The sequence below is a fragment of the Lampris incognitus genome, chromosome 4, assembly GCF_029633865.1.
Source record: "Lampris incognitus isolate fLamInc1 chromosome 4, fLamInc1.hap2, whole genome shotgun sequence".
In the NCBI taxonomy this organism is placed as follows: Eukaryota; Metazoa; Chordata; class Actinopteri; order Lampriformes; family Lampridae; genus Lampris; species Lampris incognitus.
In genome coordinates, this window is record NC_079214.1 from 67,755,744 (window position 1) to 67,767,264 (window position 11,521).

Consider the following 11,521-nt stretch of genomic DNA (forward strand, 5'->3'; position numbering starts at 1 on the left):
AGGAAACCCACACAGACACGGGGAGAACATGCAAACTCCACACAGGACGACCCGGGACAACCCTCAAGGTTGGACTACCCCGGGGCTCGAACCCAGGACCTGTTACTGTGAGGCGACCGTGCTAACCACTACGCCACCGTGCTGCTGGACAATGGACTTTTAACTAGAAATAAACGTCCTTTCATTTAGGAGCCGTGTTTCATCAGCCACTCTGAGGATCCAACCTTTGCACAAAGGAAAGAAAAACCCGAGGAAGTGTTTCACTTTGAAATGAACACAACTGAGGGAAGAAGAAGAAGAAAGAAACAAAGCACAGAAAGGCTTCATTTTGACCCGAGTCCATCATGGCTGAAAACAAGGCAGAGGGAAAGAGACACAAAGAAACTTTATATAGTTTTCAAGTATTCAAAACTGTTAAATAAGTACAAGATGTGTTGACATGATTTACATATTGGACAATAGAAGCACCGCCCATTTTTTAATTCTCTTTACAGGTTTCCCCACTACCCACGCAACACTCTAAAATGTCCGCAAACTATTCACATTTGATTTGACTTTTTTTTTCTTTTCTTTTTTAATCCATCAACTGGAAAAAGTGGACAGCTGTCTATTGGACAAGGAGCACACAGACAGTACACCGGGGGACAGTTTACAGTGTTGAATGGAGGGCCAGACGAGGTGTTAGCTGCTGGTGATATGAACGGTACATACGAACTGAAAGAAGTGGATTAACATTCATCTCAGTTGATCCCTTGATCCATTTGGCGGTTCAGGACGTCTCCACTGCCACCACATAATAATATACAGAAGGACTGAGACCGTCAGCTGCTCCCACCTCAAAAGAAACGGGGGGGAAAATCCAGGGGCCTCATGTAGCAGTCGCTACTATGGGCAAATCTGTGCGGACACACCCATGGAATTTTTTAGGCAGCAAAGCATGATGGTTATGTGTAATTCCTTCCTCCTGACATCTATTGTCTGCCTCTTGCCACGAGCAGTCACCCGCCTGCAAGACATCCATGTTAGCCAGTCGGTGTCTAAATTCAGGGGTTACCCGGGGTTCTACACTGGTCTCTGAGACAAACTTCAGGGCTACAAAATCCCATAGGCGTGTAGGCACAGATTTGCCCACAGTAACGACTGATACACGAGGCCCCGGATGTCTTTAGTGTTTCTCACTTGACTACTTTATCCTTCATTTGGTCTAAAAAGATGTCCAGAATCCTTTAAGGCACCTAACGCTGTTTCCATGGACAAATGTACAGTGTGGTAAATTAAAAACTCAAGTATCTCTACCCCTGTATATAATCATCACACACATTACAATAACAGCGTGCTACCGGTCCGATCAGCACAACAGCCATTACCTACGTAAAGGACTGATTTTAAACCTCGGGCCTATTAAGTGTCAACACCACCGCCGAGTCCAAGCAAAGTATAGCACAGCTGTCCTTTAGAAGAAGGCCGACAAACGCATGGTTAAAAAAATAGCACCACAGGAACAGATGTGATTTTCTAAGCTTAAGTGAAAAATTCAATGACTAACCCCCACCCCACCCCACCCCAAAAAAAAAAAAAAAAGTCAATGGAAGCCATTTGCCTTGGCCCACTATTGACTGAATAAATAAATGAGACTGAGTCCGAGCGAAACCAAGCCTTTTGGTTCTTGAGTCGTCAGTCTTTCTGTACATTATGTTTCTGGTTTGGTAATAACAGAGAGAGCGAACGGACAACCTTCACATACATAGTGCCAACATCGTGAGTGTGAAGAGACTTGAACCACCGACACGGATACCATGTCATCATCATGCGGCATCTCCAAAGATGAGCTCCAGTAATTCAAATTGGTCCTTTTTACTTACCGCCAACCCTTCAACTGTAAAATATTGAGAATATTGAGTGTGCTACTTTAAAGGTAGCCAATCTCCTTCCACGAGCGTTTGAGCCAACGGAGAAGACTAAACCAAGTGTCGGATTCCATTGCTTTCTAATACACCTGAATGTGAAATCTGAACGTCTTCCTGAACATCATACATGTTGAACCTGCACAGTTTATCAAACAGAAAAATTACTTACTGGAGCCCCAATGGTGCTTTACTACGAAACTGGCCAAATAATCAGAACATGGTATCCGTATCTGAAAAAAAAATGCCTGATCTTAATGCGAGATTTCTGGACCAACCTTCCCATACACCAAGTATGGTTAATACAAATTACAAGCTATGAGACAGAAACAAAACCAGAAAGCTTGATAAAAATCTGCCAAAATGACAGGGCGAGTCACCATACTGTACACTTTCTACAATATCCATGTCCGTTATGAATAGAGCAAGTGCATTCACTTAAAAGGAATTCTTAAACTTAAACTCTTAATTTCACTTGACAGGGTAATGCTAGACGAACCAAGCCAAAGACAACATGAAGGACTGCTAGCAAACTGCTGCACCTTGTTTTTAGCATGGTATGAACAAGTAACAACACCATAGCAACTGACTGGAGGTCACTGGTAGAGATACAAACTCAAATCAACAAACTCGCTGATGCATACAACTGAGTGAACAACATATTTGTTTTAGGTTAACAGCCCCTTTCTGTTAAAAACTTTTCATTTCCATTTTTCATAGTATTTTTTTGTTTTAAATTAATGTACTTGTTTTACATCAACATGACAGTTGATTAGTGGGTGGTCTTTATTTACAAAGGTGGAGAGGTCAGCTCCACAGCTTTAGGCATTGAGCCTCAGCGACTGGTCCTCTCTCCTCCTGGAGGAGATATCAATATCTATAGAGTCTTTCCCCACGATGAGTCGCAGTCTCTTTGCCGGCGGGAGCGGAATGAAGTCATCCTCAAACTCGTTGTCGAAGTAGTCATCATCCTCTCCCTCCTCTTCATTGTCCTCATCTGATGAAGAATCTGCCAAGACTTTCTGGGTCCGATGCCCGCCATTACGGACCTCCAGACCCTGACCCTTGTCTCCGTTGGCACGTGAGATTCTACGGGCGTCATCCTCTCTCTTCAGCTGGATCTTCAGCTTGGTGGAAGTGTTATGAACTCCAGGACTGAAGCCATTATTCAGTTTGGCCACGTATGAGCTGCCCTTGTCCTTATCGTGGTCTTTGCTGAGCTTGATGCTGATCTTACTGGAGGAAGCAGGGTTCACTGTGGGGGCGGACACACTGGAGGAGCCGATTGCCTCTCCAGGGTCGTTGGTTTTGCTGCTGCTGCTGTCCCTCCGCCTGCGGAGCGTCAGTTTGGGGATCCCTGTGTTGTTCTCCAGGATCAGCTGGGCGTCGTAGCGTGTGATCCGACGCTTTTTCTTCCCCTTGTCCCTTCGGAGGGCTTTGCTTCCGTTGGCAACCCCGTTATAGTCCCTGTGCCGATCAGGGAAACCGAGCAGCATTTTACCACAGTCTGTAAAGTCAGCCTTCCCATACGAGTCCTCACATTTGATCGTCCTGTCCGGTCGGAGCCGTGTCAGTCGTTTGCGACGGGTGCAGGATCCTTGTTGGGTGAATCCTGTCTCCAGCTCTGGCTGCCCTAGCCCCAGCCCATGGTGGAGGTACTCCTCCATGTCTGCTGGTTCCGTTTTAATCACCACCCCACCAGGTACAGGACTTAGGCCCTCCAGAGCACTGGGTTCCAGCTTAACCCCAGCTGTAGATTCCTGGGCTTTTCCCAGGGTCCTGGTGGCCCTGCGAGTTCTGTAAGTGGAAGCCGAGCCCGGCAGAGCACTGTTCTCCTTGGCAGCGTGTCGGGTCAGGCAACCTGACTGGCCCGCTGCTTGCTGCAGTGCCAACTGTCCATCTTTCTCCTTCTTAACTGTGACGCTTTTACACAGCAACACCTTGGAGTCCCTGAGACCCAGCTGACAAGCTCCTCCTTTGGCCGAGGCCTTGGGCTCTGTCCCTTTCCTGCGGCTCCGCAACTGGACTTTACTTAGTGAAGGCTTGGCTTGGGATTTGAGTCTCTTTGGTACCCTGTTATTGTTTATGTGACCTTGTTTAGAAGGTGAGGTAGAAGTGAATGCTCTGGAAAGAGTCTGTCTGGTTGGAGTCCTGGTTTTACTGAACTTCATGCCAGGGGAAGTTCTTTTCCTTACAGCTGAGAAAAGATGACAATGAAACCAATTAATACAATTCTCAAACAAAGATGCCTACAAAGCTTTTAAATCTAATTCAGATTATCTGATTTAGATTCGTCACCATTACTGTTTGTTCTTCAGGTTCCTGATTCATTCCAACACTTGAACTCCAAATTAGTCACCTTAGTCAATGTAAACAGGCTTAGAACAGACCGCATATTAAAAGCCATGCAACGGAAAGCATTTTTCATGCAAATTTGATTGCAGTACAAGACTCTTGTGCACCCCACGTTCACACAGCAACTTTGTTGGAATTAAGAAATCACACTCAATGACATCAAATATATCATTCATTAACTTGATTGATTGATTATATTACATGCAACCCCACTCGATATGGCTATGCCATAGCGAGCTATCAGAACAGCTTCATAATATAAAAGACATCATAGATGATGCAAACTATGCAGGATAGCAAATGTTTGCTGGCTGGCTATCTAACGTTTGCTAAAGTTGTCAACTAACTGGTCAGAAGCCATTGGATGTCACAATGTTAATTACACTATTTTCCAAATGGGAAAAAAAATACAATAAAATGCAATAGAGGCTCACTGTCTCACTGGCTGTAGGTAAAAAGTTATAAAATAATTAGTAGACAAATACTAAACAAGTTATAACTAGCAGTTATTTAACCACTTTCAGTTAATGAGACAAGTGTTTGTGTTGACCATCTGTATTCTGACCGAGTTTTGTATGAACCCGGCGTGAAGTTGAACGGCATTCAACTGGTGCATGTCAGACTGTAAACACAATTCCTATCCCCAAACATGACACATGTGACTTGAAACTTGAAGATTTCCTTCAGTTTTTTTCCATCTTTCCTCAAACCTTGTGATCTCACATTTCATGAAGAAGAAAGCAGGGTCCTGGAAACATGGTATGCCAGAAACTTAATAATCAAATAGCTTTATGTTGCATTTTCAAATATAAAACATAGTGGGTGGCTTAACCTTTAACATATCAAAATAACTTCCAGACTAGGTCTAGAAACGTCATCTTATTTTCACATCCAGAAGTGTTTGTTGACTTCCGTCCTTTTCTGGCAACAGTTGGAATGAATGAATTCAAAAATCCTTCTTGCAGGCATTTCAGTCATATACATTCGGCCGTAATTTTGTACAAAAAAAAAGGAAAATAGTGCAACACATTTTATTTTTAGGATTTTTTCACCCCCCCCCCCCCTTTATCTCCCCAATTGTACTCGGCCAATTACTCCACTCTTCCGAGCTCCCCTGGTTGCTGCTCCACCCCCTCTGCTGATCCGGGGAGGGCTGCAGACTACCACATGCCTCCTCTGATACATGTGGAGTCACCAGCCGCTTCTTTTCACCTGACAGTGAGGAGTTTCACCAGGGGGACGTAGCGTGTGAGAGGATCACGCTATTCCCCCCAAATCCCTCTCGCCCCCGAACAGGCGCCCCAACCAACCAGAGGAGGCACTAGTGCAGCGACCAGGACACATACCCACATCCGGCTTCCCACCAGCAAACACGGCCAACTGTGTCTGTAGGGACACCTGACCAAGCCGGAGGTAACATGGGGATTCGAACTGCTGATCCCTGTGTTGGTAGGCAACAGAATAGACCGCGATGCTACCCAGACGCCTTGTAGACGATCTTCAACAGATTGCACTTGGAAATCATCTTTCTAATCCTGGATAATTTTCACCACGAGTTAACTCAATAGTTTAAATGACAGATTTTAACCCAACATGTCACATCCAAAGATGTTTTACATCAACATGAAGAGATTCTAAACCCACAGCCTCTGCTGTGGAGACGCCACGGATTTAAAGGTCAAGTTTGAGAGGACTCTTACATGGATGAGTTTTTGGCATTTCCTGAGAGTCTACGTCCGTGTGCGAGCCAACAGAGTGATTATCAGAGCTCCTGCTTCCCTCCCCAAGCTTCTTCAGCCTGTTCAACCGCTTGTCCGTTTCCCTTAACCCGTACTTGCTGTTGATTACTGGAAGCTCCACTGGCAGGCCAGCTTTGGATTTGAAAGCCCCGGTGCCTCGTCTGCAAAACCAAAACCAATTAGCAGCTTGACAGTTTCATTAAAATTAGGGCAGAGCATAAAAAATAATAATAATTAAACAGGAAAATCCCAATATGGTTGAAAAAAAAGTTTCAACAAAGTGATATATGTTTTATGTTCTAAAGAAAAAAAAAGTTTTTTGACAACAATCTACATCCAGTGAATCTGGGGTATTCTTATTTATTTTTTCAACTTAAAATCAGCACCCACCGTTCGCATGTATAGCATTCACAAAATTCATTGTTTTCGCCAAAAAATCCATCTCCATAATAACAAGAGATTTCTTCTCCCGGTTCGATGTCTCTCAGCACCTTGACACAGGCGGTGTCTCGTCCTGTTGACACAAACTGAAAACAACAAAATCATCATTTACTTGAATAGGAGCAAAATAAGGCTCAGTGGAATTCCTCCTTTTTTAATGATACTTACCTTGCAATTTGGTCGACAATCTGAAAACAGGAAGAGAAAAAATGAGAACATCAACTTAATATCTAAGAGATGAAGAAAAGACCACACACCCCCCTCGCCTAAACATCACACATCAGATGAAGGCTGATTCCAGAAATAAGACAAAGTATGAATGGTACCGTGATTGATGAAGGCAGCAGGGCCCAGCCACAGCTGAGCGCAGTTCTTTCGGGTGGAGTACATGACGCTGAAGTCGTTCTCCCCGTGGCGGAGCAACATGTTCTCTTCACTCTCTGAAAGCTCTGCAATGCAGCCTACCAGATACTCGATCTTATCATTTCTCTTCCTGTAACGCATTAGACACACCGGGTGGATCAACAGGAGATCAGCTTGTCACATACTGGTGTTTCATAGTAACCATCTGCCCGTCACTTAGCCCCAGCAAAAATACACACAGAAAACTCAATCAAGTCAACAATGACCATCATCTCTTTAATGTGTCCGAGAATGAGATGATAAAGTCCATTATGGCGATATGGAGAGACGTTAATCATGGGGATGTAGAGATGATGGTGTTACAAACAGTGGCTATGGTGTGCTCGTACTACAACTAGCTGTATGATAGAGGCCACACCACTGAATGACAGAGACCACGCTACCGTATGGTAGAGACTAAACAGGTTTGTGATTGTTTCCTCTCCATTAGTCCCAAATTCTTTTACTTGTTGAATTAACTATTCTTGGGTACACAGATAATCTTCTACAAATGTGAGATACTTTTTCGACTTTCAAACATTATAACATCCTTGTGGGTTCATGTGTGGGAGGGGACTAAGGGGCCAAAGAGTAATAAACCTGACAATGTGACATTATGGCAGGATATACTCAGTGTAGCTCTGATATGAGAGATGATTTTCATGTTCTCACCACTCTTTCGTTGCCACTATTTTAGCTCCGTTCTGTTCCGATGAGTAGCGATTACAGGGGAGAATCTCAAAGCCACTGTCAGTGGCAAACATCCGCAGGTAGACAAACACCTGGAAATAATTCAGAGTAGCTTAGGGGTTGATCAACAGACACTAGGAACAAAGTTAAGCTTCTGATTATAGTGGAAACAGTAATACACGTTTCTTGTCATAGTAGAAATGATTAGAAAGGTTCTGAGCATGACAGAAAAGATAGTCTAGCTTCTGAGAAGTGACAGCTCACATGCTGTTTGAAAAGCTTCTCTTGGCCTTTTGTCTTGTGAAGGAAATGGTGGCGTGACCAGTCCCCGGATGTCAGCGCTCTGAAAGCCTTCTCCAAGTTGTCATGTTTCTTAAAGCGCTCAATGATCTCTTTAAGCTCCTCTTGCCTGCCTTTGATTGGTCGAAACCTGTAGAGACACAGGAAAGGCACAATTTATTTTCCAGTCTATCCATCAGGTGTGAGGTTCGGTGTCATCTGAGGCAGTTCTCCTCTGCAGTGGTGTCTCTCTTTAGCCTTCCCACATCAAGGCCGGACTGACCTGGTGTTCATCTTGTGAGTCTGAAAACCCAGATATGGGTCCAGTATGAGGCTGGTGGTCAGGTCATCATTCTCACACAGCTCTTTGGCGGTCATACCAGAGGAGGGCACATAGCGCCTCTCTGCCTCCAGGGTGGCCGCAGAAAACCCTGCAAAAACATGACATCCATGATATCCTCGAGGGGGTAGTGAGACAATGTATATATATACATATATATCTATATAGATACAAAGCTCAGCGTTTTCGGTTTTTACCAATTTTCACCGAAAAATACCCAGATTTTTTAAAAGGAGCAGATCGGTTTAAACTGGTTTTCACCCGGACTTTTATGTTTCCACGGATCCAAAAGTTGTTCCTGTTCACGTGAGGTTATGTAACAGTGTCCTCTTGTGTCGACATTCGGCATGCTGGATGGCTTTGAAAAATAAAAACCGAAAACGCTGAGCCTTGTATATATATAAAGAATGTATATATAAAGAAGCATAGTTTATTGTACTTGAGGAAATTCTTTTTAAACTTGTTAAATAGCTCCCACATACAGATACAGAACCTATTTAACTAAAACAGACCTTTGTCTGTTTGTCAGACTTTGGATATTCTTTGAAGAAGAAGAGCAGAAAGCCACTTTATCTGACGTATTCTTACAATGAATTTGTTCTCGGCCTTTAACTCATCCTATTGTATAGGAGCAGTGGGCAGCTGCAGCGCCCGGGGACCAACTCCAGTTCTTCTTTCCATTGCCATGGTCGGGGGGCACAGACAGGAGTATTAACCCTGACATTTGATTTTACTAAGTCTAAGTGTCTTGGTCAAATACCAAGGAACACAGATAAAACAGATTCTGACTGACCACTGGTATGCCCTTCTCCTTTACTTTGTAGCTGTTTTTTTTACATTTTTCAGTAGTTTGTTCATTCTTACGCCCCCCCCCCCCCCCCATTTTCTCCCCAACTGTACCTGGCCAATTACCCCACTCTTCCGAGCCGTCCCGGTTGCGGCTCCAGCCCCTCTGCTGATCCAAGGAGAGCTGCAGACTACCACATGTCTCCTCCGTAACATGTGGAGTCGCCAGCTGCTTCTTTTCACTGATAGTGAGGAGTTTCACCAGGAGGACGTAGCGAGTGGGAGGATCATGCTATTCCCCCCAGTTCCCCCTACCCCCTGAACAGGCACACCAACTGACCAGAGGAAGCACCAGTGCAGTGACCAGGACACATACCCACATCTAGCTTCCCACCCGCAGACACGGCCAACTGTGTCTGTAGGGACGCCCGACCAAGCTGGAGGCAACACGGGGATTCGAACCGGGATCCCCGTGTTGGTAGGTAATGGAATAGACCACTACGCTACCCGGGCACATTCTTACGCTTGCCTCCCAGTATTTTATCTTGTCATACTCACCCACTGTGCCCCATCCCCAAAACACACACACACACACACAACACACACTCTCATGTACAGTGCATAGCATTTAATGAACCAGACACACTTTACAAGTAAAGACTGAAGAATTAAAATCGAAGAGGAGTTCACATACGGCGGCTACATCTGCGGCTGCTGGGACGCAGGGATGCACGCTGTGGGTGCTGAGAGCGGCTCTGGTTCACAGGGTGGTCACTGCTAAACTTGCTGCTGTGTCGTCTGCCATTTAGGACCATGTTCTTGGATTCGCCCAGCCACTTCATGCCCACAAGACCCCGGGTCCAGGTGCATTTAGTCTCCCAGTTGAAGGACCACTCTGGAGTGGGGGAAGACTGGGGTCTACCTGGAGCCTGCATATAGGCAACACAGACAGCAAATAACTACTTCAGGTTCAACGGCAACTTTGTCATGAGCAGCAACTGCACACAGTCCATACATTGCAATGCAATACTTATGTGCAGTTGCTCTGAACAATGAATTTAAAGAAAGAAAGAAAAAATAATATTCAATAAATCGAAGATGGTTGAATCAGTTCATCCGGATACAACATTTATTGACAGATACGTTTCATCACTCAACTAAGTGACATCTTCAGCCTAAACGGACTGCAGGTGCCCCCACCCTTATAAACAATACAGTACAATACAGTGCCTAACGACTGAAATCAACGACCAGTTTCATATGCAAATATGGCTGTGACCATTGAGCATGTATACTATTCACACAGGATTAGGGATTGCTGTAATCAGAGCATTGTTAAATGGCGACAGACGTATAATGACCGAAATCAACGACCAGTTCATGATCAAACTAGTTAATGTTCCCATTAACTAGAGTTTCGATGGCCATGTGTACTATTCACAAAGGGTTGGGGGAATAGCTGCAATCACAGTATTGTACTGTATTGTTTATAAGAGTGGGGATACCTGCACTCAGTTTAGACTGAAGATGTCACTTAGTTGAATGATGAAACGTATCTGTCTATAAACGTTGTGTCCAGATGAACTGGTTCAACCTTCTTTGAATTCTTTACCTGGATTACTGAGCACGCATGAAGACAATATCCAATAAAATAATAATCAACAAGGTTATAGCAAAGAAAGTTGAATCAGTTCATCTGGATACATCATTTGAAAGATATATTTGACAGATCACTCACCTAAGTGACCTCTTCAGTCTATACTGACTGCAGGTATCCCCACCCTTATAAACAGTAACAAACAGTTGCAAAGTAACCGAAACCAATGATCAGTTTCATATGCAAATATGAACTAACTAGAGTTACAATGGCCATGTGTTCCATTTAGAGGATTTGGGAATGTTTGCAATCACAGCAATATAAGACAGTGACAGATGTAGGGATGGTTGACAGGGATGGGAACGACAGGGATGGTCCTTCCCTCTTCACATAGATGACCTCTTTGACTCCCCATTCAAACCATCGCTCTTCCCTTCATGGATGTGCACATCCTCATCCTTGAAAGAGTGGCCACCGGCCTACAGATGGGTGTAGACTGTGGCATCCTAGCTTGATGCGTTGGCTCTCCTGTGTTGTGCCATCCTCTTGGCCAGCGTCTGTTATTGCTCTATTTGTGCTTGGGGACCCAATCCTTGGGGGGGACCAATTTCTGGCACAGCCTGTTTTGGGTTTTGAAAGCAACTGAGATGCGGTGTTTGGAAAATATGCATCTCAACTTTTCCGACACTCCCACCACATACAGAATCATCAGCTTAGGCAGCTGTTGTCCTTCTCCTGTCATCGATAGGCTGGTGCACTGTTTGGGCGTCTTCCTGGCTTTGACAAACACCCAGTTAGGATAACCACACTTAACCAGGGCCTGTTTAATGTGGGATTCCCACTCTTCCCCGGCTGCTGTGTCAGTGGGGACATTGTCAGCTCGGTGGTGCCGTATCCTGATGACTCAGTTTGGGCTCCAGTGGATGATGAGAGTCAAACCCTAAGAACTGATCAGCATGTGTTGGTTTACGGTAAACATCAACAATCA

The 11,521-nt window shown here is 44.6% G+C and overlaps 1 protein-coding gene across 2 annotated transcripts; it reads right to left on the reverse strand.

Annotated features, from left to right (window-relative positions):
* Positions 1–1,645: 1,645 nt before the first annotated feature.
* On the reverse strand, positions 1,646–10,311 carry kmt5b (lysine methyltransferase 5B). Of its 2 annotated transcripts, none has more exons than XM_056278531.1 (9): positions 9,631–10,311; positions 8,094–8,241; positions 7,796–7,961; positions 7,514–7,623; positions 6,766–6,932; positions 6,608–6,627; positions 6,389–6,525; positions 5,960–6,159; positions 1,646–4,101 (listed from the first exon to the last, which is right to left on the reverse strand). In XM_056278531.1, the coding sequence occupies exons 1-9, from the start codon at positions 9,869–9,871 to the stop codon at positions 2,726–2,728; spliced, it is 2,565 nt and encodes an 854-aa protein (XP_056134506.1). In that variant the 5' UTR covers positions 9,872–10,311; the 3' UTR covers positions 1,646–2,725. The 2 variants fall into 2 exon arrangements, with proteins under 2 accessions (XP_056134506.1, XP_056134507.1); XM_056278532.1 differs by having other exon boundaries at positions 8,094–8,268.
* Between the last annotated feature and the right edge of the window lie 1,210 nt (positions 10,312–11,521).

Excerpts from the sequence above, each read along its gene's own strand:
- kmt5b (XM_056278532.1), bottom strand. The coding sequence starts at position 9,871 with ATGCAGGCTCCAGGTAGACCCCAGTCTTCCCCCACTCCAGAGTGGTCC. Across the intron at positions 8,269-9,630 it reads CAGCCGCAGATGTAGCCGCC|GATATCATGGATGTCATGTT; the intron begins GTATGTGAACTC and ends TACCCCCTCGAG. Across the intron at positions 6,526-6,607 it reads ATTGTCGACCAAATTGCAAG|TTTGTGTCAACAGGACGAGA; the intron begins GTAAGTATCATT and ends TGTTGTTTTCAG.